Raw genomic sequence first — 27671 nt, forward strand, 5'->3', positions numbered from 1 at the left:
CTGCTTGGGCAGGGGGTTGGACTAGATGACCTGCAAGGTCCCTTCTGACTCTTAACCACTTACTTCCCCAAAGGAAGATTGTGTAAAAAAAACCAGAGTCTCCCTCCCTCGCTTCAACTTGGGTGCCTTGGGTGGGGGAATCTGCCCCGGTTTGTCTCCCCACCTCTCTCTCCCCTTCCTCGTCCAGCCTCTACTCGCAGGGTGGTCGCGAGGAAAAGACCCCCCACCCACCTACCCACCCCCCACGCGGGACAGGAGCCTTCCCCCCCCTCCTGTCCGCGATCAGCAGTTCCCCCCTTCGGCCACCCGGCGCCTACGGTGCCGGGCAGGCGAGCGGGCGGAGACTCAGCCGGCGGCCCGTCCCTTCGTCCCGGAGGGAGGAAACGGGGAGCCCCGTCGTCGTCGTCCGAGGGGAGGACGGCCAGACCTTGGATCCCAGCCTCGCCCTTCGCCCCGCTCAGCAGCCGCGATGCGGGAAACCCTCTTTAAGGACAACTTCTGGGTGAGCAGCCCCTGGGCGGCCGGGCTGGGATTGTGTGTGCGGGGGTCGTTGAAGGAAACCCCCCCCCCCCCGGCGGCCGTGGCTGCTGCTGGTGCCGGGGGTGGAGAAGGAAGGCAGCTCCGGAGGGACTCGGGGAGCGGCTGGAAGGGAGATCGCAGCCGGCGGGGAGAGAGAAGCAGCGGGCGCCCGGTTGGGGAAGGTTCAGCCGGGGTGGGGGTGGGGAGAGCGACGCCCTGGTTCGCGGGGAATCCGACCACCTCGCCTTGTTTAAGCGGGCCAGGTGTGGGAACGGGACGGCGGGACGCCGTTTCGGATCCGGGACGCCAACTTGGCGACTGGGGACCTGGTTCTCGCGATGCGTTGAGGGGGGGGGGGAGTTTTCACCTTGTATGGTGAGGATTTGGGGACCGCATTACCCCCCAAAAAGATGTAGAGACTTTTGGGGAAAGTTTCCCCCCCAAAAGAATAACTGTGTTGATGAAAGGGCGCTAGAGACAATATATACATATGTGTTGTATTTGTGCTGATAAAGAAATAAAGGGAGACTAGTATAGATCTATTTCAAGCTATTTAGCTCTCATCAGCTAGCCATACTCTTACTGGGATTACAGCACAGGTTCTAATCCCAGTAAGGGTATGGCTAGCTGATGAGAGCTAAATAGCTTGAAATAGATCTATACTAGTCTCCCTTTATTTATTTATCAGCACAAATACAACACAAATGTAACAAAGGCAACAGTAAAAATATTGGGTTTTCTGTCTGGATGGTCTCTTGTGACGAGCCGATAGACAGAGAATGGAAGCAGTTAGCTTCCTCCCATAATTGGGGCCTACCAGGGGTTGTAACTTTAAATACAATTTATACATATACATATACATATACATATACATATACATATATACATACATACATACATATATTTAAAGTCACAACCCCTGGTATGCCCCAATTATGGGAGGAAGCTAACTGCTTCCATTCTCTGTCCTTCGGCTCGTCACAAGAGACCATCCAGACAGAAACCCAATATTGTTACTGTTGCCTTTGTTACATTTGTGTTGTATTTGTGCTGATAAATAAATAAAGGGAGACTAGTATAGATCTATTTCAAGCTATTTAGCTCTCATCAGCTAGCCATACCCTTGCTGGGAATCAAACCTGTGCTCTATTGCCTCTTAGGCAGATGTGTTAACCATTGAGCTACAGAGCTCGACTCCTTATCAGCCAGGCCAGGGTGAAAGGTATATATTTAAAGTCACAACCCCTGGTATGCCCAAATATGGGAGGAAGGTCACACTTCCACTCTCTGTCCTTCGGCTCATTGGGTTTGGCTAGGTAGGAGAAAGTAGGAAAACCAGTCAAGGCTATGGTTTTCCCAGTTGCAATGGATGGCCGTGAAGGTTGGACCATAAGGAAGGCTGAGCGCCAAAGAATGGAGGCCTTTGAACTCTGGTGCTGGAGAAGACTCCTGCGAGTCCCTTGGACTGCAAGGAGATCCAACCGGTCAGTCCTAGAGGAGATCAACCCTGACTGCTCTTTAGAAGGCCAGATCCTGAAGAGGAAACTCAAGTACTTTGGCCACCTAATGAGAAGGAAGGACTCCCTGGAGAAGAGCCTCATGCTGGGAACGATTGAGGGCAAAAGAAGAAGGGGACGACAGAGAATGAGGTGGCTGGATGGAGTCACCGAAGCAGTAGGCGTGAGCTTCAATGGACTCCAGAGGATGGTAGAGGACAGGAAGGCCTGGAGGAAGGTTGTCCATGGGGCTGCGATGGGTCGGACACAACTTCGCAACTAACAAGTTTAGAGAAAAGAAGGACTAGGGTAACATGATACCAATAGCGCTGAGACTTATATACCGCTTCACAGTGCTTTTACAACCCTCTCTAAGCGGTTTGCAGAGTCAGCGTGTTGCCCCCAACAATTTAGGTCCTCACTTTACCCACCTCGGAAGGATGGGAGGCTGAGTCAACCTGGAGCCTGGTGGGATTCGAACTGCCAAACTGCAGGCAGCTAGCAGTCAGCAGAAGTAATAGCCTGCAGTACTGCATTGACCGCAGTCTTCCGGTATTTGAGGGGCTCCCACAAAGAAGAGGGGCTCAATCTTATTCTCCAAAGCACCAGAAGGCAGGAAAAGAAAGAATGGATGGAAACTAATCAAAGAGAGAAGCCACCTGGAATTAAGGAGAAGCTTCCCAACAGGGAGGACAATTAACCAGTGGAACAGAAGTTGCCTCCAGAAGTTGTGGGTGCTTCATCAGAGGAAGTTTTTTAAGGAAAGACCAGACAGCCACTTGTCAGAAATGGTGTCGGGTCTCCTGCTTGAACGGGGAGGGCTGGACTAGAAGACCTCCAAGGCCCCTTCCAGCTGGATTCTGATTCCGTTTCTGAATCGAGTTTCCAAATGGTAGCGAAGCTTGCAGGTGAATTGATGCAGCTAACAGATGAAAGCAGGCCCAGGTGGTGTGGATGGGAGCTTATGGGTTGAATCAAGCCAGCTGGAGTAACTTTCTTTTATTTTGTGTGAATGTGAGACTTATGGGTTGAAGGATGTTCAAATCATGGTTTACGTCTAAAGGGGCTTTTATTTGGCAATTAAGGCTTATGCCAATCATGGTTTGGGTTGTGGAATGTCCCGGTATGTAGTGTACAAGCTCATGTGCTGTGACGCTTAGTTTCCAATGGCATTATGCTTGGTCTGGATGTGGCTGATGGGCTCTGTGGCTCTGTCCTCCCACAGAGGCTCTCCAGATTATTTTGAAAGTACAGGTAGTCCTCGGTTTACAAGAGTTCATTTAGTGACAGTTCAAAGTTACAACAGCACCAAAAATGTGACTTATGACCCTTTTTCCACACTTAAGACGTCCCATGATGGCCTCCCCATCGTGGTCCCATGATCAAAATTCAGATGCTTGATATCTGACTCACATTTATGACAGGGTCCCAGAGTCGTGTGATATTTTTTGCGGCCTTCTGACATGCAAAGTCAACGGGGAAGCCAAATTCACTTAACAACCGTGTTACTAGTGTAACTACTGCAGTGATTCACACTTAACAACTGCAGCCGGAAATATTGTAAATTGGGGAAACAAATTTAAATTCACGGAACAAATGCTTCACTTAACAGCAGAAATGTTGGGCTCCCTTGTGGTCGTAAGTCGAGGACTACCTGTACTACCTGTGGCATTTCTAGGTTTAAAGAAACATTGATTTCCTGTGTATTAAGGAGAAATTAAGAAATTATAGAAATGATTCAGTCACACTCTCCTCATTCAGTTAAGCACATGGATTGGGGAAAGATAGTAGCTTCTTTATATAATATATTAGCTGGATATCCGTGCTTCGTGAGGCAACTATGTGATTGGGCTATGCAGGAGAAATTCGGTTCGCGATCCTATTGGCTCAGTGGTGGTCGGTGATTGAAACACATAAGGGAATATCGCTCCAAACACCTTGAGTCCGGAAGCAGTTCCATAGGTGGAAGGCGTAGACATTTTTTTGAGATATCGACTGGAACGTCTGCCAGTTTGAACTGAGGTAAACGGAATGTGAGGCAACTGGCGGTTGGAACAGAGTTCTTTTCATGTGGGGAGGGGGAGTAGAACTCCTTAGCATCAGAACATGTTAATTACTGTATAAGAAATACTAATGATCTGATGGTCATTTGGAAAAATCCTTTTTTAGAGAGCATTCTAGAAGCCAAGAGGAAAATATGTGCCAAATTTCAAGTTTGTAGGCTTTACGGTTCTGGAGATTTCATGATGAGTCAGTGGTATTTGGCTTTTATGTTGTATATATATATATAGATTTTACTCCTTAGGCTTAGGCCAATATTTCTCAACCTGGTCTAGTGGTTAAAGCACCAGACTAGAAAGCGGGAAACTGTGAGTTGTCTAGTCCCGTCATAGGCATGAAAGCCAGCTGGGTGACTTTGGGGTCAGTCATTCTCTCTCTCTCTCAACTCAAAACCACCTCAAAGGCTTGTTGTTGTTGTTGGGGGAAAATAGAAGGAGGAAGATGTGTTGCCTATTTTCATCGGCTTGACTTATTTATAAAAGTAACAAAAAGGCAGGATATGGTAAAAAAAAAAGGGAAAAATAATAAATACTTCTTGGCAGCTTGAAGACATGTGGACTTCAACTCCCAGAATTCCTCAGTCAGCCATGCAGAACTAAAAAAAATTCTAGATAATACCCATTCATCAAAATTTTACCTCTCCACATCCATGGTTCTGTATGCTCGGTCTGCCTGAACCTACAGGAGCTTCAATCCCTTTTGGGATTCCAAAATTCTGATTTTGAGTAAAACTCAAATTGTATAAAACAGCGGTTACCCAATATTTTGGCTTGCATGGGTCGAAATTGCATGAATTGAATGTCCACAAGTAAAATATATAATATAATATAATAATATAATAATATAATATAATATAATATAATATAATATAATATAATATAATATAATATAATATAATATAATATAATATAATATAATATAATATAATATAATATAATATAATATAATATAATATAATATAATATAATATAATATAATATAATATAATAAATATAATATAATATAATATAATATAATATAATATAATATAATATAATTAATATAATACAATATAATATAATATAATACAATATAATATAATAACAAACCTGCTTTAGTTTTTAAATATAAATATTTTTAAAATATAAATATTTCTAAAATATTTTTAAAAATGTAAATATTTCTAAAATATTTTTAAAAATGTAAATATTTCTAAAATATTTTTAAAAATGTAAATATTTCTAAAATATTTTTTAAAATGTAAATATTTTTTAAATATTTTTAAAAATGTAAATTTTTTCAAAATATATTTTTATTATCTTGTCTGGCTGTGTTACTAGCTATCCAGGACTGCATGTGGTCTGTGGTCCAGGTTGGACATACCTGGTATAAACTTTCAGGCAGGTATAGAGTCAGGATAACATTTAAATTTATTATGAGCAGTAAAATGAGGTGTTTCAGCTTTGTGAATTGCACTTTGGAGATTAGAATACATACAGGTTTTTTTCCCTGGAAGAGACTGATCACAAACCATTTGTAGAATATTTCCTTTTTTTTTTTTGCCAGAAAAGACGTCTGAATTCATCTATGTTTTGTGCTAGAAGTTGACTTGGTGGAATTGTTATCTAATAATATAAGTAGTCCTTGACTTACAACAGTTCATTTAGTGACCGTTCAAAGTTACAACAGCACTGGAAAAAAGTGGCTTTCGCTTTTTTTTATCCTTTTCACTTATGACCGTTGTGGCATCCTCGTGGGAACGTGATCAAAATTTAGATGCTTGGCAACTGATTCATATTTATGATGGTTGCAGCCTCCTGGGGGTCATGTGACCTTCTGACAAGCAAAGTCAATGGGGGAAGCCAGATTCACTTAACAACCATGTTACTAACTTAACAACTGCAGTGATTCACTTAACAGCTGTGGCAAGAAAGTTCATAAAAGGAGGCCAAACTCCCTGAACAAGAGTCTCGCTTAGCAACATAAAATTTGGCCTCAATTGCGGTCATACATCGAGGTTTACCTGTACTATGTCTCCTTCCTTCCTTCCTTCCTTCCTTCCTTCCTTCCTTCCTTCCTTCCTTCCTTCCTTCCTTCCTTCCTTCCTCTTTTTCTTTTCTTTTTCTTGTCTTTCTTGTCTTTCTTTCTCTCCTTCCTTCCTTCCTTCCTCCCTTCCTGCCTTCCTGCCTTCCTCTCTTTCTTTCTTTCTTTCTTTCTTTCTTTCTTTCTTTCTTTCTTTCTTTCTTTCTTTCTTTCTTTCACTTTTAAACCACCCAATTTATTTATTATTTATTTAGCCCAGCGTTTCTCAACCTTGGTGACTTTAAGTCCTGTGGACTTCAACTCCCAGAATTCCCCAGCCAGCCTGGGCGTTGGATCCGGCTCGTGGGATGCTTAGCTCTGGCTTGCCGGGTCACTCTGGAAACGGTGAAGGACCAGCCCACGGTCCCTCTGCCAGTAAAAACAGAGCTCAGGAGGGCTGCACGCTAAGGGTTGCAGGAGGCCGTCGCAGCCGAAAACAGAGCTCGAGTAGAGCCATTGGCAGCACGCCCAAGCTTCATTTTCTCTGTCAGAGGGTTGCAGGAGGCGTGACCCGACAAATGCGCGAATGACAAAAGCGTGCCGACAAAACCACGGCGCTAAAACCGCGATGTCAAAAGCGCGCCGACAGCAGCACGCCGACAAAAGCGCGCCGACAGAAGTGCGATTTAAGTTAAGGTAAGGTTTAGGGTTAGGGTTAGGGTTAGGGTTAGGTTTAGTGTTAGGTTAAGGGTTAGGTTTAGGGTTAGGTTTAGGGTTAGGGTTACAGCGCGCTTCTGTTGGCGCGCTGTTGTCGGCGCGCTTCAGTGCTCATTCGTCGGCGTGCTTTTGTCGGCGCAGTTTTGTCACCGCGGTTTAGTCAGGCGCGCTTTTGTCGTTCGCGCATTTGTGGGTGAACCTGCAGGAGGCCGTTGCAGCTGAAAATGGAGCTTGCAAGAGCTGCGGGTGGCACCCTCAACTCTATTTTCACTGGCAGAGGATTGCAGGAGGCCGTCACAGCCAGAAACGGAGCTCACGAGGGCCCCGGGCTACACTCCCAAGCACCGTTTTTGCTGGCAGAGGGTTGCAGGAGGCTGTCGCAGCCGAAACGGAGCTCAGGAACCTGTTTTCGCTGGCAGAGCACTTAGTCCATCACAGGCGCCCCCCAGGGGTGGGTTTCTCGCCCCGTTCCAACCGGTTTGGTTGGAACAGGGCTGGTGGCGTCCCCGTACACGCGCACGGTGCACGCATGCGTACTAGCGTCTGCGCGACGCTCCAGATGCTCCTGGACGATCGCGCAGGTGCTGTATGCGTCCTGCGCATGCGTGGAAGCGCAGAACTCGTCAAAACCGGGTAAGGACCGCGGGTGGGCGGGCGCGCCCTTCGCCGTTCCCAGAAATTACTTACTGCCGGGTTCGGTGACCAACTGGTTCGCAGGGACCGCCGCGAACCGGTTGAAACCCACCCCTGGCACCCCCCAACATGAGTGATGTTGAGCTGATCACGCCCACCAGCCCCCCCCCAGGGTCAAACACAACCCTGATGAAATTGAGAAATGAAAGAAATTGAGTTTGACACCCCTGCCGTATATGCCGTAAGAGCCAAGGTGGCGCAGTGGTTAAATGCAGCACTGCAGGCTACTGCTAGATCAGCAGGTCAGCGGTTCAAATCTCACCGGCTCAGGGTTGACTCAGCCTTCCATCCTTCTGAGGTGGGTAAAATGAGGACCCAGATTGTTGGGGGCAATATGCTGACTCTCTGTAAACCGCTTAGAGAGGCCTGAAAGGCCTATGAAGCGGTATATATAAGTCTACTGCTACTGCTATATGAACAGAGAGCAAACGCTACACTCACTAGCTCTGATGATGTTGCCTAGGTAATCAAACATCTGCCAAAAAAACCCCCCGAGCTCAGAAAATACCAAGGATTCTGCCATTCAACCCTGAGTTACAAATATTCTTTTCTATTGAAATGACATGATGTTTGGAAAATTACCTCAGAAGGCTAGCAAAGTCATATTTGACTTCATGAGAAACTTCCTCAAAAAACAGGATTTGGTTTAAAAAGGAAAAAAAAGGGGAAGCCACTTACGGAAGCCCGGACACCCAAAAATTATTTTAAACCATTCTGACTTTAAACATTTTCCTTCCAAAAAAAATTAAATATAATATATAAAGGCGGGAAGGGCAACAGAAAGTCACACAGGTTGCCAAGGAGTTGAAGAGCAAATCTGTGAAGAAAAAGCGAAATTTTCTGCAGAGGACAAAGTTCTGCCAAATTAAAAAAAAAATAACTAAAACAAAAATATTGCCTTGCTCAAAAACTGAAACACAAAACATTCAGGGTGGTATGCAAAAAAAAAGGAAGCTGCAAATGATATTTGGAAATATTTGAATATGCAAATAAGCAGGCAGTTAGCAAAGGATTGACCCCCCCTGGATAAATTATTTGCATTTATCCTTTTCCCCAAAGATAAAGAGGTGATATGTTTGCCTAGATGAATACTGTATTTCAGAAACGCAGTTTGGGGTGGGTGGGGTGGGGTGAAGAGAGCCACAAAGGCTACATTTTTCTAAACTTTATTGGAAATTAAAGATGAACAAACGACCAGATGCAAACGTTTTCTGCTGAACAGACTGGCCCATGTCAGGCACAAAGGTCACAGCTGGTGACCTTGGGCCAGTCACTTTCCCACAGCCCTAAGAAGGAAGCAATGTAACGCCTCTTCTGCAGAAACCTTCACAAAATAGAACAGAATAGCAGAATTGGAAGGGACCTTGGAGGTCTTCTAGCCCAACCCCCTGCTTAGGCAGGAAACCCTACACCACTTCAGACAAATGGTTATCAAACACGTTAAAAACGTTCAGTTTTGGAGCGTTCACAACTTCTGGAGACAAGTTCTTCCACCGCTTAATTGTTCTCACTGTCAGGAAATTTCTCCTTAGTTCTAAGTTGCTGCTCTTCTTGATTAGTTTCCACCCATTGCTTCTTTTCCTGCCCTCAGGTGCTTTGGAGAACAGGTTGTAGCAGCCCAGAGGTAGTATTCAGCAGGTTCTGACCAGTTCTGGAGAACCAGTAGCGGAAATTTGAAACAGTTCAGAGAACCGTTAAATACCACCTCTGACTGGCCACGCCCCCATCTATTCTCTGCCTCCCAAATCCCATCTGATCAGGTGGAAATGGAGATTTTGCAGTATCCTTCCCCTGGAGTGGTGAGGAATGGAGATTTTGCAGTATCCTTCCCCTGGAGTGGTGAGGAATGGAGATTTTGCAGTATCCTTCCCCTGGAATGGGGAGGGAATGGAGATTTTGCAGTATCCTTCCCCTGGAGTGGTGAGGAATGGAGATTTTGCAGTATCCTTCCCCTGGAGTGGGAAGGGAATGGAGATTTTGCAGTATCCTTCCCCTGGAGTGGGGAGGGAATGGAGACTTTACAGTATCTTTCCCCTGGAATGGTGAGGAATGGAGATTTTGCAGTATCCTTCCCCTGCCACACCCACCAAGCCACACCATGCCATGCCCACAGAACCTGTAGTAATAAAATTTGAATCCCACCACTGTGACAGCCGCTTGAAATCCTGCTATCATCTCCCGTAAACCTTTTTGCATTAGACAAGACAGACCCAATTCCTACAAAAAGTCTGTAGAAATTCTCAGTCATCCAGGTCCTGGTCAGACTGGAAAAAAAGAGAAAGAAAGAAAAGAAGAAGAAGAAAAGGAAGAAAAAGAAAAAAAAACAAGAAAGGCCAGTTGCCTCCTGAAAAAGGACCTTTGGGCCAATTCCTGCAGCCATTCTTCATATAAATGTGGAGCAATCACCAGGACTCCCTGTTGCCTGGTGATTGCTCCAAAGCCGACCAGACGGCTTTCATAGCTAATGCAAGACTAGAACTCACATTTTCCTGGTAATTGACTCAGAGTCAAAACAGCGTTTTTCACATTTTAAGTGTGAAATACATGTAGCCCTTGATTTAGTGACCGTTCAAAATTACAACAGCACTGAAAAATGTGACTCATGATTCTTTTTTCACAAAATCATGGCAGCATCCCTCCGGTCATATGAACAACATTCAGCTATTTGGCAAGGGATTCGTATTTATGACAGTTGCAGTGTCCCGGGGTTATGCGATCCTCTTTTGCGATCTTCTGACGAGCCAAGTCAATGGGGAAGGCAGATTCACTTAATGGCTGAGGTGGCGCTTTGGGTAGAGTGCAGTACTGCAGGCCACTTCAGCTGACTGCTATCTGCAGTTCAGAGGTTCAAATCTCACCGGCTCAAGGTTGACTCAGCCTTCCATCCTTCCGAGGTGGGTGAAATGAGGACCCAGACTGTGGGGGCGATATGCTGACTCTGTAAACCGCTTAGAGAGGGCTGAAAGCCCTATGAAGTGGTATATAAGTCTAACTGCTATTGCTATTGCTATTAATGGCCGTGTCACTAACTGAACAACCGCAGTGATTCACTTAACAACATCGGCAGGAAAAGGCGTGAAACGGGGCAAAAGGTCTCACTTAGCAATGGGAACTTTAGGTTCACTTGTGGTCATAAGTCAAAGACTGTCTGTGCTGCACCAAATGCTTGTTTCTGCCTCTTTTGTGTGCATCTGTTCCTCCCCCCCCCCCCAAATGTTTCTATTAAGTCCCACTTCTCTTTTATTCTACTGAAGTGTTGAATTTGGGAATAAGTGACTTTGTGGTGAAAGAGAGACACTTAGCTGAGATCTTCTGAAACGGTTTCTGATTCTTGGTCATCCATTGAAGGATTAAGACTTGATTCTCAAATGAAAACTGCATGTTTCTCACACTGGCAGGGAAGTGCTCCAAACCCTAGTAGCCCTTTTGGGTTTCTTACGTAAACTTTTGAGGAAATTTAAAATTTAAAAGAGAACTTCTGGGAGACTACCGAGAAACGGCAACGATTCCCCAAACGGGCCAGGCCAGGAATAGTTTAACTTTTGACCTAGGGTTTCTCAATCTAGAAGCTTCCAAGTAGGGGAACTCCACCTCCCCAAATTCCCAGCTGGGGTTACGTAGGCTGGGGATTCTGGGAGTTGAAGTCTACATGTCTGAAAAGCTGCCAATATTGAAAAAGGGTGCTTTAATCTTTGGACCTTCCTCCTGGATCTTAAGAGGATGCATTTTTTTGGGGGGGGGTGAAAAACATCTGGCTTCCTGAACCTCTGTTTCATGTGTGGAGAGAAAAATCCATTCTGGTTCCACGCCCGGGAGAAAAACACTGGAAATAAAACGCAGGCTGGCTACAAGGAAATAAGGTCTCTCTTTATTTGGATTTCCAGAAACTTCTGTGACAGCAGCATGTTTCTGGGGTGGCTCACCAAATGGCTGAGTGAGTGGATGGTTTTTTATAAGGCTCTGGCATTTGAGATGCTCCAGGGGAGTTATGCAATGTAGCCAGCCTTGTTGTTTTTTGCTATTTCAATAGTGCTGGGTTAATCCTATTATGCCCTAAAGGTTATTGGGTGCACTAAGGTACACTGAGCGATACTGGGTGTACCGAGGTACACCCACGTTACACCTGTCCTCCGCGAGCTGCACTGGCTACCTATTGCTCTCCGGACGCAATTCAAGGTATTGGATATTACCTTTAAAGCCCTACATGGCTTAGGGCCAGCGTACCTTCGAGATCGCCTACTGCCACATACCTCCCAGTGGCCAGTAAGATCCCACAGATTGGGCCTCCTTCAGATGCCGTCAGCCAGACAGTGTTGGCTGGCGGGCCCCCGGAGGGGAGCCTTCTCTGTGTCTGCTCCTACTCTTTGGAATCAGCTACCCCCAGAGATCCGGACCATACCCACTCTCATGGCCTTCAGGAAAGCTTCTTTCCTTCCCCTTCTTTCTTCCCTTACCTCTCCCCTACCCTCTCTCTTTTAATGTTCCCTAAAATATTTCATTCTCTGGCAGTGAGGGGGCTTCCCACACATATATGTGTGTGGTGGCCCATTGGCCGTAGCTCCCTTCAGCAGCTGAATCAGAGGAGGAGGCGTGGGAATCAAGGTTAGCCTGAGGGAAACCTGGGAGATCCAAGGGAGAAGAGGGAATGGAGCTTGCAGAGAGAGAGAGAGAGAGAGAGAGAGAGACAGGTGGAGCCTGGGCCATCCGTCAGCCCTCAGATGGAGAGTCAACAGCCCTCAAGTCTGGAGGTGGCTGATGAGGAAGAGGGGGAACATCTGGGTCCAGTGCCTGAAGCACGGATGCACAGAAGGCAGAGGAGAGGAGAGCAGTGGAAATCTATGGGCCGGTCCTTGGGATGAAAGAGCCACCACTGCTAGTGAAGCCCCACCCTAGCTCTGGGGATAAAAGGCAGGGGGCAGAGATGAATAGATGTGGCAGACAACAATTCCTCTCCCTGCCGGACAGACTTGTTAGCTGGCATTGAGCGAGAAACTTTTTGCCGGGGCTGCTGGTGCTCCGAATAAAAGAATCATTGATATAACTTCAGAGGTTGTTGTCATGTTTGGGGAGCTGGGTCCAAACAAAGTGTTTCTCGTCCGTCGTCGGTGGACTTCAACTCCCAGAACCCCCCAGTCTGCATACCCCAGTTCAGTGATGGCAAACCTTTTCGGCACCGAGGGCCCAAACCGGAATTCGTGTGTATGTGTGCGCGGGCGCATGCCGGAGGGCAAAATATCCGACCCAGACGCCATTTCCACTACCGGCTCCACCGAACTGGTGTGAACCGGTAGGAACCCACCTCTGATGCTGACTCTGACTCCCACGCCTCCCCCTCCTCTGATTCGGCTGCTGGGGTGGGGGGCTGGTGGCGGACAGGCCAAAATAGGCTGCTTCTAGCTACCGACATAGAAAATGCTGCGTGCGCTATTTGCCTAACTAAGTTTTAAACGTTCTTTTTTAGACAACAGATTTGATCAGCACAGCCGGATATGACAGCATTGTCCAACATTTGAACGACGGCAGGAAGAACTGCAAAGAATTTGAAGACTTTTTGCGAGAAAGGTGCGTATGACTGGCTTTCTTTCCTGAAACGGTGAATAGCAATAGTAGCAATAGCAGTTAGACTTATATACCGCTTCATAGGGCTTTCAGCCCTCTCTAAGCGGTTTTACAGAGTCAGCATATCGCCCCCACAGTTTGGGTCCTCATTTCACCCACCTCGGAAGGATGGAAGGCTGAGTCAACCTTGAGCCAGTGAGAACCGCTGAATTGCAGATAACAGTCAGCTGAAGTGGCCTGCAGTACTGCACCCTAACCACTGCACCACCTCGGCTCTGAAAGGTTCTTGAATGTTCTCATGGGCTTCCCAGATGCCAATTCAGTTAGTTCTTGACTTACCACCACGCGCTTAGCGGACTTTTGAAGTTATGATGGACTTACACAGAGATGCTTATATCTGGTTTCAAATTTCTGATGGCTGGCCACACCCCCTTGCTCCAGCGGTCACACATCCATCACAAAGTAAAGTCTTAGGTAAGAGAAACAAAAAAGGACACATGTAGACTGGGTGAATCCAGGTTTAATAGCAGTAACTGAGAGAGGGATCTTGGAAGTGGACAGCCAGTTAAATATGAGCAGTGGTGGGATTGTAAAATGTTAGCAACCGATTCTCTGCCTGGTTGCTGGATGGCCGTGGACATGGTGGGCATGGCCTACTTAGCTTCCTGCACCAGGGAGGGGGGGCGTTTTCACCCTCCCCAGGCTCTGGAGGATTTCCCTCCCCGGGCTCCGGAGAACCCCCCTCCCCCAGAAGCCGGAAACGGCCCATTTCCGGACTTCCGGTACTTTCAATAAGCCCATTTTCTGCCCTCCGGAGACTCTAGAGCAGTGGTTCTCAACCTGTGGGTCGGGACCCCTTTGGGGGTTGAACAACCCTTTCACAGGGGTCGCCTAAGACCATCAGAAAATGCATATTTTCGAAAAAATATGGGAAACATAAAATAATTTTATGGCTGGGGGTCACCACAACATGAGGAACTGTATTATAGGGTTGCGGCATTAGGAAGGCTGAGACCCACTGCTCTAGAGGCTTCCCCGAGACTCCCAGAGGGTGAAAAATGCCTCTCCCGGACTCCGGGAGCCCACCGGAAGCCAGAAACTGCCCTGTTTTCGGACTTCCGAAAGGCCTGGTTTTTGCCCTCCCGGGCCCTCCTGCACTTAGCTGGAATCCAAAACAGGCTGTGTGGAGACTCCTAGGAGGGATGGGGTGGGCTGCAGGGAGGCCTATTTGGTCCAAAATGGGGCACAAGGAAAGGGGTATCGACCATGCATGCAAGGGGGGCGGGGGGAGCGCAGGGGTGTTTGTGTCATGCACGCATTTCAGTATTGCTTTCAGCACGCGATAGCAATAGCAGTAGCAGTTAGACATATATACCGCTTCATCGGGCTTTCAGCCCTCTCTAAGTGGTTTACAGAGTCAGCATATCGCCCCCACAGCCTGGGTCCTCATTTTACCCACCTCAGAAGGATGGAAGGCTGAGTCAACCCTGAGCCGGTGAGATTTGAACAGCCGAACTGCCGAACTAGCAGTCAGCTGAAGTAGCCTGTAGTACTGCACTCTAACCACTGTGCCACCTCGGCTCTGACAAAAAAACATAGCCATCCCTGTTCTACGCTCAATTGTTGGTTGTAAGTCGAGGAGTAGCTGTAGATAACGTGCAGGGGTGGGTTCCTGCCAGTTCTAACCTCTTCTATAGAAGAGGTTCTACAAATCTACTGTGCTGTTTAGAACCGGTTCCAGCTCCCTCCACCCGCCCGTCCGTACCACGCTTGCCCTGCCCGCCACTCACTGATTGGCTGGCTCACCAATGGCCCCGCCTACCTCTAAGAGTCCTATCTAAACCTTAAAGTCTTAAAGCTGTCAAGTTTGAACACCCCTGGGGTTTTTTTCCCTAAAGGGTTAGGGGTCCAAGGGACTTGTAACTTGACAGCTTTAAAACTTGCACACTTCAATGCCACAGTTCCTGAGCCAACATGACTGGAGGAGGAATTCTGGGAGTTGAAGTCCACAAGTCTTAAAGCTGTCAAGTTTGAACACCCCTGGGGGTTTTTTTCTAAAGGGTTGGAGGTCCAAGGGTCTTGTAACTTGACAGCTTTAAGACTTGCGTGCTTCAAATGCCAGAGTTTCTGAGCCAACATTTTGGTTGCTAATCAAGAGCGTTGTTAAGTGAATTTCATCAGAAAGAAGGACATTACTTCCCACAGGACCAAATTTGGGAGATAAATAAATAAAAAAATAAATAAATTAAAATTCTAGACTGTGCAGAGATGAACAGGTTGACTTTGAAAATAAAGTATAAAGAGGAATCGGAGTACTTCAAGACACGGGGAAGAAATACAGAAAAGAAAGTGAGGGGAAGATACAGAACCCAGACGAGACACTATTAGATGGGAAAGGGGGTGGGAAGGGGGCAGGGAAATAGAAAAGAAAATATTAGTATGGAAGTATATATTCAAGAGTGAGACATAAAAGGGAAAAAAAATAGTTGGGATAGACTAGCGGAGGAAAAGGAACAAGAAATGAGATCAAACTGTAGTTGGGTTTGTGGAAATACCATCCCAGGAAAACATAAATTGAGAGTGGAAAGAGAGACCTATAACAACAGAAAAAGAAAGGAAGAAGAGGGAGAAGAGACGAGAGGAAGAGGAGGGAAGGAAGGAAGAGGTAAGGAGAGGAAGGTGGAAAGGAGAGAAAGAGAAGGAGAAAAGGTAGGAAGGGGAAGAGGAAGAGAGGAGAGGTAAGGGAAAAAGGAAGGGAAAGGAGAGGAGGAGGAAGAAAGTAGGGATTTGAAGGTTAAAAACAGGAGCAGTTGGTTTTGCAGAGGGCTCTCTGCTGGCTTCATTTATTTTTCGGAAAGCCCATCTCTTGAAGATTGTCTATTTTTGAGTTGAATTTCAGTGGCTGATCCTTGGCTGGATGAAACCACGGGCTAGAGATCTTCGCTTGGCAGCGACCCTGATTTTCACGCCTATCTTTGTCTGTTTCAGGGCTTCCGTGGAAGAGAGATACGGGAAGGAGCTCATCAGCTTGTCGCGGAAGAAGCCCTGTGGGCAGACAGAACTAAAGTAAGCCAAGCCTCTTTGTTGGGGTTTGGAGAAATCTCTTAGTCATCATCCTTGGTCAAATACCACACGATTCACTTAGACCAGGGATGGCTAACCCTTTTGTTGTGAAAACGCATGCGCGACACACACCCTGTGCACTCCTGTGCATGTGTGTGCGAATTCCCCACGCTCCCCACACCTCCATGCGCATGCCTGTGTTAACCCCCCCCCCCAGCATCCTGTTTTGGGCCTGCAGCCTCCTGGGACCAAAAATGGGCCACGGGGTGGTGGTGGTGCTAATCCCCCCGCCCTGTTTTGGGTCTAGCAGGCCGCCCTCTGTGCATGCGTGCCAGAGTCCCAAAAATCATCTGACTGGCAGGAGGCAGTGGAACTGAGCTGGGGCGGCAGCTTGAGTGCTTGCAGAGAGGGCCACAGGCTCGCCATCACAGGCTTACACTTCAGCCTGGCCATTTATCCCTAGTTCAGGGGTCAGCAAACTGCGGCTCTGGAGCCGCATGTGGCTCTCTCCTCCCTCTGCTGCGGCTCCGTCACTGGTCGGCGCCACAATTTTGAGAGGAGCTTCCGGTGTGGGGGGGGAGAGAAGCACAGTGTGCCAGGAGAAGACTCTATGGCAAGGGGCGGGTTTTCCAGTTGTCTCCACAATTGATAGGGCTTTCGGTTATGACCGGTACAGGAAAAAGTACGCCGTGCTAGGAGGAGACTCTATGGTGGGGGGAACTGAACTTCCGGTTAGCTCCAGAATTGAACAAGGAGCTTCCGGTTAGGACCTTTGTGGCTCCCGGTGTTTTCTTTTCTTTGGGAAACGGGTCCAAATGGCTCTTTGAGTGTTTAAGTTTGCCAAACCCTGCCCTAGTTTTTTTTTTTTTTTTACGTTCAGATGAACTTCTGAAAATGGGAAGGAAATCTTATTTGACCTCCTTGGTTTGACGGTTTATTTCTTTTTTTCTTTTTTTAAATAATGACTCATCAACGGCTGCATCCATGCAAGGACGAATTCATAGGAAGCACATCCCCTTAGCCATGGCAGCAGTGGCTTTGCCATTGCTTCAGGTTGGCCCCATCTAAGGGAGAGTCCTCCTAAGGGTTGACATTCAGTTCCCAATTTGGTAGGAAAATGCAGTCCTGGACAGACAGTCCCAAGCATTACCACTTATAGAGAGAGATGACTTGGTATCAGTGGTGGGCTGCAGGCGGTACGTCCCGGTACGGGCGTACCAGAGCCTATCCGGAGGACGGGGTACCGTTTGCTCTGGAGGCCCACCTTCCCACCCTTGCTCCTTACCTGTGCTTTAAACTCTTTGGCGCTTCTGCACATGCACACGGTGCGTACAGCGCCTCCACGATGTTCTGCTGAGCAGCTGGAGCATCGCGGAGGCGTCGCTGGACAGTAAGACGTATATGTGCGCTGCACACGTCCATGTGGATGACGCCGGGCACGTTCCAACCGTATGACTATGACTTTGTCTGGGTTTATATTTTGTATCTATTTCTATGTCTAATCTCTATCTATCTATCTATCTATCTATCTATCTATCTATCTATCTATCTATCTATCTATCTATCATCATCTATCTATCATCTATCTATCTATCTATCTATCTATCTATCTATCTATCTGTATCTATGTATCTATGTATCTATCTATCTATCTATCTATCTATCTATCTATCTATCTATCTATCTATCTATCTATCATCTAACTATCATCTATCTATCATCTATCTATCTATCTATCTATCTATCTATCTATCTATCTATCTATCTATCTATCTATCTATCTATCTATCTATCATCTATCTATCTATCTATCATCTAACTATCATCTATCTATCTATCATCTATCTATCTATCTATCTATCTATCTATCTATCTATCTATCTATCTATCTATCATCTAACTATCATCTATGTATGTATGTATGTATGTATGTATGTATGTATCTATCTATCTATCTATCTATCTATCTATCTATCTATCTATCTATCTATCTATGTATCATCTATCATCCATCTATCTATCTATCTATCTATCTATCTATCTATCTATCTATCTATCTATCTATCTATCTATCTATCTATCTATCTATCTATCTATCATACCATACATCTGCATCTATATATCTACCTAAAGTATATGATCTATATCAGTGGTGGGTTTCAAAATTTTTTAGAACCTCTTCTGTAGGTGTGGCCTGCTTTGTGGGAGTGGCTTGCCAGCCATGTGACCTGGTGGGAGTGGCTTGGCAGTCATGTTACTGGGTGGGCATGGCCAACTTATAAAATATAGTGAAACTCACTTAACAACGCTCTTGCTTAGCAACCAAAATGTTGGTTCAGAAATTCTGGCGTTTGAAGCACACAAGTCTTAAAGCTGTCAAGTTACAAGACCCTTGCACCCCTAACCCTTTAGAAAAAACCCCCCAGGGGTGTTCAAACCTGACAGCTTTAAGACTTGTGGACTTCAACTCCCAGAATTCCTCCTCTTTCTCTCTCTTCATCTTGACGATGTGCGGACAGGCGGGGGGAGGGAGCTGAAACCGGTTCTAAACAGCACTGTAGATTTGTGGAACCTCTTCTTTAGAAGAGGTTAGAACTGGCAGGAACCCACCCCTGATCTATATCTATTATATATCTACATAGTTATAAAGGAAAGCGGTGGCTCAGTGGCTAAGACGCAGAGCTTGTCGATTAGAAAGATCGGCAGTTCGACAGTTCGAATCCCTAGCATCGCGTAACGGAGTGAGCTCCCGTGTCTTGTCCCAGCTTCTGCCAACCTAGCAGTTCAAAAGCACATAAAAAATGCAAGTAGAAAAATAGGAACCACCTTTGCTGGGAAAGTAACAGCGTTCCGTGCGCCTTTGCTATTTAGTCATGCCGGCCACATGACCACGGAGACGTCTTCAGACAGCGCTGGCTCTTCAGCTTTGAAATGGAGATGAGCACTGCCCCCTAGAGTCGGGAACAACAAGCACATATGTGCGAGGGGAGCCTTACCTTTATTTACATATCTATGTTTACCATATTTTCCTGAAAATATGAATTACCCCCAAAAGTAAGCCCTAGCTTGATTTTTGCACATGCGCCCAATATAAATCCTGCCCCCCAAATAATCTAATCTCTATCTCTCTTATATCTACATATCTATATCTACCAGTTTATCTAAATCTCTAATCTCTGTCTCTACCTCTAATCTCTATCCAAATTATATCTCTCTCTTTTATCTCCTCTATCTATCTCTCTATATATATCCTGCCTTTATACGTATAAATAATTCAAGGCAGCAAAAATAACTAATTCTTCCTCCTCCTATTTTCCTCACAACAACAACTCTGTGAGGTGGGTTGAGCTGAGAGAGGGGGACTGACCCAAAGTCACCCAGTCAGTCTTCATGCCTAAACCGAGACTAGAACTCACAATCTCCTGGCGATTGGCCCAAAGTCACAGAGCTGGCTTTCATGCCTAAAGTGGGACTAGAACTCACAGTCTCCTAGTGATTGACTCAAAGTCATCCAGCCGGCTTTCATATCTAAGGTGGGACTAGAACTAATAGTCTCCTGGTGATTGGCCCTGTCACCCACCTGGTTTTCATGCCTAAGGCGGGACTAGAACTTACAGTCTCCTGGTGATTGGCCCAGCTGGTTTTCATGCCTAAGGTGGGACTAGAACTCACAGTCTTCTAGTGATTGACTCAAAGTCACCCAGCCAGCTTTCATGTCTAAGGTCAGACTAGAACTCACAGTCTCCTGGTGATTGACTCAGCTGGTTTTCATGCCTAAGGTGGAACTAGAACTCACAGTCTCCTGGTGATTGACTCAAAGTCATCCAGCTGGCTTTCATGTCTAAGGTGGTACTAGAACTCACAATCTCTTGGTGATTGGCCCTGTCACCCAGCTGGCTTTCATGCCTAAGGCAGGACTAGAACTTACAGTCTCCTGGTGATTGACTCAAAGTCATCCAGCTGGCTTTCATGTCTAAGGTCAGACTAGAACTCACAGTCTCCTAGTGATTGACTCAAAATCACCCAGCCAGCTTTCATGTCTAAGGTCAGACTAGAACTCGCAGTCTCCTGGTGATTGACCCAGCTGGTTTTCATGCCTAAGGCAGGACTAGAACTCACAGTCTCCTAGTGATTGACTCAAAATCACCCAGCCAGCTTTCATGTCTAAGGTCAGACTAGAACTCGCAGTCTCCTGGTGATTGACCCAGCTGGTTTTCATGCCTAAGGCGGGACTAGAACTCACAGTCTCCCAGTGATTGACTCAAAATCACCCAGCCAGCTTTCATGTCTAAGGTCAGACTAGAACTCATAGTCTCCTGGTGATTGACCCAGCTGGTTTTCATGCCTAAGGCAGGACTAGAACTCACAGTCTCCTAGTGATTGACTCAAAATCACCCAGCTGGCTTTCTTGCCTAAGGCAGGACTAGAACTCACAGTCTCCCAGTGATTGACTCAAAATCACCCAGCCAGCTTTCATGTCTAAGGTCAGACTAGAACTCTCAGTCTCGCAGTGATTGACTCAAAATCACCCAGCCAGCTTTCATGTCTAAGGTCAGACTAGAACTCACAGTCTCCTGGTGATTGACTCAAAATCACCCAGCCAGCTTTCATGTCTAAGGTCAGACTAGAACTCATAGTCTCCTGGTGATTGACCCAGCTGGTTTTCATGCCTAAGGCAGGACTAGAACTCACAGTCTCCCAGTGATTGACTCAAAATCACCCAGCCAGCTTTCATGTCTAAGGTCAGACTAGAACTCTCAGTCTCCTGGTGATTGACTCAAAATCACACCAGCCAGCTTTCATGTCTAAGGTCAGACTAGAACTCATAGTCTCCTGGTGATTGACCCAGCTGGTTTTCATGCCTAAGGCGGGACTAGAACTCACAGTCTCCCAGTGATTGACTCAAAATCACCCAGCCAGCTTTCATGTCTAAGGTCAGACTAGAACTCACAGTCTCCTGGTGATTGACTCAAAATCACCCAGCCAGCTTCATGTCTAAGGTCAGACTAGAACTCATAGTCTCCTGGTGATTGACCCAGCTGGTTTTCATGCCTAAGGCGGGACTAGAACTCACAGTCTCCTAGTGATTGACTCAAAATCACCCAGCCAACTTTCATGTCTAAGGTCAGACTAGAACTCGCAGTCTCCTGGTGATTGACCCAGCTGGTTTTCATGCCTAAGGTGGGACTAGAACTCACAGTCTCCTGGTGATTGACTCAAAATCACGCAGCCAGCTTTCATGTCTAAGGTCAGACTAGAACTCGCAGTCTCCTGGTGATTGACCCAGCTGGTTTTCATGCCTAAGGTGGGACTAGAACTCACAGTCTCCTAGTGATTGACTCAAAATCACCCAGCTGGCTTTCTTGCCTAAGGCAGGACTAGAACTCACCATCACCCCTATCGGGTTTCTAGCCCGATGCCTTAATCACGAGGCCAAACTGATTTGATCTCAAAGCAATCAGGACAGGACCAATGGTGAACCTGGGAAGGGCCAACCATTTGGTTCCCCCATTGTCTTAAGGAGCTCCTCCTTTCATCCTTCAAACACAGACTGGGGGTCCCACCTTTGTCTTACAAGCCATTTGCTGCTTTGTAAATTTGCAAAGCACAAAATTGGAAACGTGTCTTGCGTCTTCCGCGGTTTAGCAGATTGGGAGGGACCCAACTAAGAAGGGATGCAACTCATTTGCCGTGGATCAGTCGGCCTCGTATGAACTTGACCCCGCGGCACGAGGCACGCAAGGTTGTGTTCCTCGCTGCCTGAACTAAATATGTCTCCTGGATTTTGCCTTTTGCATCGGCGTCCTTTGAATGATTGAGAAATATTTCCCCGGCTACCCAGAGAATGAATAGCAAAGGAGGAAAGGAAACTTCAGAAATTTATCTGACTTGTAGAGCTTAAGTTTTGACTTTCATAACTTGCCTAATCAGATGTTGAAATTGGACCCATTTCTGGAAGCCTGTAACAAAGTCTTGGGGTGTTTTTTTGTGTTTTTGGGTGAGATCAACACAATTTCACAGTTGCTCAACCTCATTGTCTGTTTTCCTTTCATTTTAGCACCCTTAGAAGAGCACTGGAGGTTTTCAAGCAACGTAAGTCATCTGTGGGCGTCTAACGGTTACAAAAGTTGAACTTTGTTTGCCGGGAAATAAATCAGCTTCATCCGTAGATTCTCCCTGGGCACTAAGATACAATTTCCATAATAATACCCAGATAAGGGGGTCCCCATACATGACGGTTGAGGATAAAACCAGTTGAGGTCCTATATGATAAAGGGTGTTAAGGGATGCTGGGGTGCTGTGGCTAAGGCGCTGAGCTTGTCGATCAGAAAGGTCAGCAGTTTCAGCGGTTCGAATCCCTAGTGAGTTCCCGTTACTTGTTCCATCTTCTGCCAACCTAGCAGTTCGAAAGCATGTAAAAATGCAAGTAGAAAAATAGGAACCACCTTTGGTGGGAAGGTAACAGCGTTCCGTGCCCTTCGGTGTTGAGTCATGATTATACTTATATACTGCTTCATGGTGCTTTTACAGCCCTCTCTAAGCGGTTTTACAGAGTCAGCCTCTTGGCCCCAATAATCTGGGTCCTCATTTTACCCACCTCGAAGGATGGAAGGCTGAGTTAACCTTGAGCCTGGGTGATTTGAACCCTAACCCTAACCACTGAGCCACCACAGCTCAGGATGGAGCTTGTTCCATACACACCATGTTCATCATAACTTCCTCCATCAATGCCTGTGCCAGAAAACTCTACAGCAGGGTGGTCTCCTTTAAGCCTTGTGAACTTCAACTCCCAGAATTCCACAGCCAGCATGGCAGCAAATATACCTAATACTCCTTCCTCCTCCTCCTCTTTCTCAGAACAACAAAACATTGAGATGAGTTGGGTTGAGAGAGAATGACTGGCCTAAAGCCACCCAGCTAACCTTCGTGCCTAAGGCTGGACTAGAACTCCCAGTCTCCTAGTGATTGGCTTTCATGCCTAAGACACGACTAGAACTCTCAGTCTCCTGGTGATTGGCCCAAAATCACGCAGTTGGCTTTCGTGCCTAAGGCGGTACTAGAACTCCCAGTCTCCTGGTGATTGGCCCAAATCACCCAGTTGGCTTTCATGCCTAAGGCAGGACTAGAACTCCCAGTCTCCTGGTGATTGGCCCAAAGTCACCCAGTTGGCTTTCGTGCCTAAGGCAGGACTAGAACTCCCAGGCTCCTGGCAATTGGCCCAAAGTCACCCAGTTGGCTTTCATGCCTAAGGCGGTACTGGAAATCTTAGTCTCCTGGTGATTGGCCCAAGGTCACCCAGTTGGTTTCATGCCTAAGGCACGACTAGAACTCTCAGTCTCTTGGTGATTGACCCAAAGTCACCCAGTTGGCTTTCTTGCCTAAGGCAGGACTAGAACTCCCAGTCTCCTTCCTGGCAATGGCTGGCTGAGGAATTCTGGGACTTGAAGTTCCCAAGGCTTAAAGTTTCCAGGCCTGGGCATTCCTGCTGTAGAGTTTGAGGAACCCTAGTTCTCAGTCTGAGTCATTGGAAAGAAGCCAACATTTCAGGCTATGTTAGGGGCATGCAGCTTGAGAGTTTCCCACATTGCTGGATTATAATATGGTGACCGTCAGCAGGCATGAATTTCTGAGTTAAGTCTTGTTCATCTTAGGACAGAGTTAGTCACTAGGGTCATGCCCAGGTTTGGGAAGCTGGAGAAATCTTCTTGACCTCGGAAGGTGGAGCATTCCATCTATATCTCAGATATCATAGGAAACAGTCAAACTTTTCCCTAGTATTTAACATCTGTAGAAGTTCATACTTATAATGGTTGCAATATCCTGTGGTCATGTGATTGCCATTTGTCAGGAAATTTCTCCTTAGTTCTAAGTTGCTTCTGTCCTGGATTAGTTTCCACCCATTTCTTCTTGTTCTGCCCTCAGGTGCCTTGGAGAATAGCTTGACTCCCTCTTCTTTGTGGCAGCCCCTGAGATATTGGAACACTGCTATCATGTCTCCCCTGGTCCTTATTTTCATTAAACTAGACATACCCAGTTCCTGCAACTGTTCTTCATATGTTTTAGCCTCCAGTCCCCTAATCATCTTGGTTGCTTTTCTCTACTTCTCTCCTTGATTAGTTTCCACCCATTGCTTCTTGTTCTGCCCTCAGGTGCCTTGGAGAATAGCTTGACTCCCTCTTCTTTGTGGTAACCCCTGAGATATTTGAAGACTGCTATCATGTCTCCCCTAGTCCTTCTTTCCATTAAACTAGACATACCCAGTTCAGTGTTGGGTTTCAAAAAAAAATTCGAACCTACTCTGTGGGTGTGGCCTCCTTGTGGGAGTGGCTTGCCAGCCATGTGACCTGGTGGGAATGGCTTGCTGGCCAAGTGTTTTCTTTTCTTTCTTTCTTTCTTTTTTTTCTTTCTTTCTTTCTTCTTTCTTTCTTTTTTTTCTTTCTTTCTTCTTTCTTTCTTTCTTTCTCTCTCTCTCTCTCTCTCTCCTCTCTCTCTCTCTTTCTTTCCTTAATTTTGTCTCTCTGTCCCTTTTTCCTTTTTTTCTTTCATCTCTCTCACTTTTTCTTTCTTTTTCTTTTTTCTTTCTTCCTTTCTTTCTCTTCTCTTTCTTTCTCTCTGTGTGAGTCTGTGTGTGTGTGAGTGGTGAGTTTCAAAAATTTTTGGAACCTCTTCTGTAGTTGTGTGGCCTGCTTTCCGGGTCCACTGGTGGAACCTCTTCTAACCGGTTCGGTAGATTTGACGAACCGGTTCTACCGAACTGGTGCGAACTGGTAGGAACCCCTTCTGACCCAGTTGCTGCAACCGTTCTTCATATGTTTTAGCCTCCAGTCCCCTCATCATCTTTGTTGCTCTTCTCTGCACTCTTTCTAGAGTCTCCACATCTTTTTCATATCTTGGCGACCAAACCTGGATGCCGTATTCCAAGTGTGACCTCACCAAGGCATATAAAGTGGCATTAACACTTCACGTGACCTTGATTCTATTTCTTGCCTTGTAGAAATGACAAGGACTGCAAAGAGTTTCTTTCTCACACTTTCCTGTTTTCTCAGACTGAACTCGCGTTTGCATTCTTTTTGCAAGTCACCTCTGTCCTCCCCTCTAGGCACATATCTAAGGAATCACAATAAAGCGTTCTTTCTCGGATTCACTCTAAAGCTTGATTTAGCAAACAATAATGCTCAACCTGGTTTCTTTGCTAGCTCAGCCATTGACCGTTAAGGAGCTATTGTTTAGCTTGGTTTGTGTAGTAAATAACAACAACAATAGCACTTATCTTATATACCGCTTCACAGTGTTTTTACAGCCCTCTCTAAGTGGTTTACAGAGGTAGTGTCAATCTGGGTCCTCATTTTACTGACCTCAGAAGGGATGGAAGGCTGAGTCAATCTTGAGCCGGTCAGGATCGAACTGCTGGCAGTGAGCAGTGAATTAACCTGCAAATGCTGCATTCTAAACACCGGGAAGGGAAGGGGAGGGAGGGAGGGAGGAAGGAAGGCATAACCCTTAGACTTATATACCGCTTCACAGTGCTTAACAGCCCTGTCTAAGCGGTTTACAGAGTCAGCCTATTGCCCCAACAATCTGGGTCCTCATTTTACCCACCTTGGAAGGATGGAAGGCTGACTCAACCTTGAGTTGACTGGCGAGAATCTTATTGAAGGTAAACCATGGTTTGTTTGGGTGAGTTTGACTTTGATTTAAAAGGTGTCGATCCAGCCATTGTGGTTTGTAGACTAGATTTATGCGTGAACCCGACAAAAGCGTGCACAACAAAAGCGCGCCGACAAAAGCGCGTCGCTAAAACCGCGACGTCATCAACGCGCCGACAACAGCACGCCGACAACAGTGCGTCGACAGAAGTGCGATTTAAGTTAAGGTAAGGGTTAGGTTTAGGGTTAGGTTTAGGATTAGATTTAGGATTAGGTTTAGGGTTAGGGTTAGGGTTAGGGTTAGGGTTAGGGTTAGGGTTAGCATTAGGTTTAGGGTTAGGGTTAGGGTTGGGTTTAGGTTTACAGCGCGCTTCTGTCGGCGCGATTCAGTGCTCATTCTTCGGCACGGTTTAGAAATAGCGGTTTGTCACCGCGGTTAGTCGGGGCGCTTTGGACGGTGAACCGATTTATGAACTGTTAAATGTGAAGTTAGGTACTGTATATACTCGAGTATAAGCCTAGTTTTTCAGCCCACTTTTGGGCTGAAAAAAGCCGCCCTCGGCTTATACTCGAGTCAGTGAAAATTTGCCCGAAATGGAGGAGAAAAAGGGGCGGGGCCATGCCGCTGGGGACACTCGTGAATGGCCCAGTGCCCCTGTGAGTTTCCCCTCCCTCTGTGTCAGTTTGCCGCGCAGCGCGCACCGCACCATCCCCCCTCCTCACGTTCTAATGTAATGCAGGGCTGTCTTACGATTCCCCTTCCTCCCCCTCCTGCCGCTCTGCAACGATGTCCCACCTCCTCCTTGTTATGGCAAGCAGCCACATAGCGATGTCCCACCTCCTCTGGTACAGTGATCAATGATAGGAATCACTGTGCCGTGTGTCATAGGAGGCGGGACATCGCTCCCGCGGCTGCACGGGACATTATCCATCACAGCGGGACATCAGCATCATGAGCTGAGTGAAGTATTTCATTGAATGCACCGCTAGTTTACTGTTTTTCTTTGAAATAAATATTCAAAACATTATTGGTATCTATTTTTATTTTTGAAATTTACCGGTAGCTGCTGCATTTCCCACCCTAGGCTTATACTCAAGTCAATAACTTTTCCAGTTTTTTTGTGGTAAAATTAGGTGCCTCGGCTTATATTCGGGTCGGCCTATACTCGAGTATATACGGTAATTGTAGCGTAAGGAATGGAACATGCTTAATTAAGCAAATTATGGTTTTGCACCAGGCACAAGTCCAGTTGTAGAGTTTCTGCAGCAGGTTCTCCATCTGTAAAATGACAATAAAAGTGGCTCTCCTACCTGAGTTGATGTTCTTGCTCCTAGGAGTAGAGACTGTTGGTCAAGTTCATATGCAACTAGCCCAGAATCTCCGGGAAGAAGCAAAGAAAACTGGAGGATTTCAGAGACAAGCAAAACTCCATCGTAAAAGGTGAGGATTTTTTTAGGTATGTGTGTGCGGAGGGAGGTATTGCTGAAAAAAAATCCAGTTCCAGTTCCAAACCGGGAATAAAATGGAAGCTGCTTAAGAAAGAAAGTTTATGGATGAGCAGAACCAACCATAGCATGTAGTTCAGGAACAAGCTAACAAAATGGCTGAATGAGTGGATGGAGCTTATAGGTTTCTGGGGTTTTGTGTTTGAGATGCTCCAGGGGGGTTGTGCAATGTAGTGAGCCTTGTGCCTTTGCTAGTCTAATGTTGGTGGGTAAATCCTATTATGTCCTAAAGCTCATGTCCTGTTCTTAGGTTTTGGGTGGGGAATGTAATTTTTAATTCCCATGGAGCTGAAGGTGTTTTGTTTATGACTATATTGCCCCCAACAACAATCCGAGTCCTCATTTTACCCCACCTCGGAAGGATGGAAGGCTGAGTCAACCCTGAGCCGGTAAGATTTGAACAGCCGAA

At 46.3% G+C, this 27671-nt stretch overlaps 1 protein-coding gene across 1 annotated transcript in view; it reads left to right on the forward strand.

The window, feature by feature from the left end:
- Positions 1–311: 311 nt before the first annotated feature.
- Positions 312–27671, forward strand: part of PSTPIP2 (proline-serine-threonine phosphatase interacting protein 2) — a 54266-nt gene continuing 26906 nt past the window's right edge. Inside the window, exons 1-5 of the mRNA XM_032214494.1 lie at positions 312–502; positions 12949–13049; positions 16035–16112; positions 22168–22202; positions 27092–27196. Of these exons, the coding sequence (XP_032070385.1) occupies positions 470–502; positions 12949–13049; positions 16035–16112; positions 22168–22202; positions 27092–27196 (352 nt within the window). The 5' untranslated portion in view covers positions 312–469. The remainder of the gene's footprint in view (positions 503–12948; positions 13050–16034; positions 16113–22167; positions 22203–27091; positions 27197–27671) is intronic.

This window comes from Thamnophis elegans, chromosome 3 (assembly GCF_009769535.1).
Source record: "Thamnophis elegans isolate rThaEle1 chromosome 3, rThaEle1.pri, whole genome shotgun sequence".
In the NCBI taxonomy this organism is placed as follows: Eukaryota; Metazoa; Chordata; class Lepidosauria; order Squamata; family Colubridae; genus Thamnophis; species Thamnophis elegans.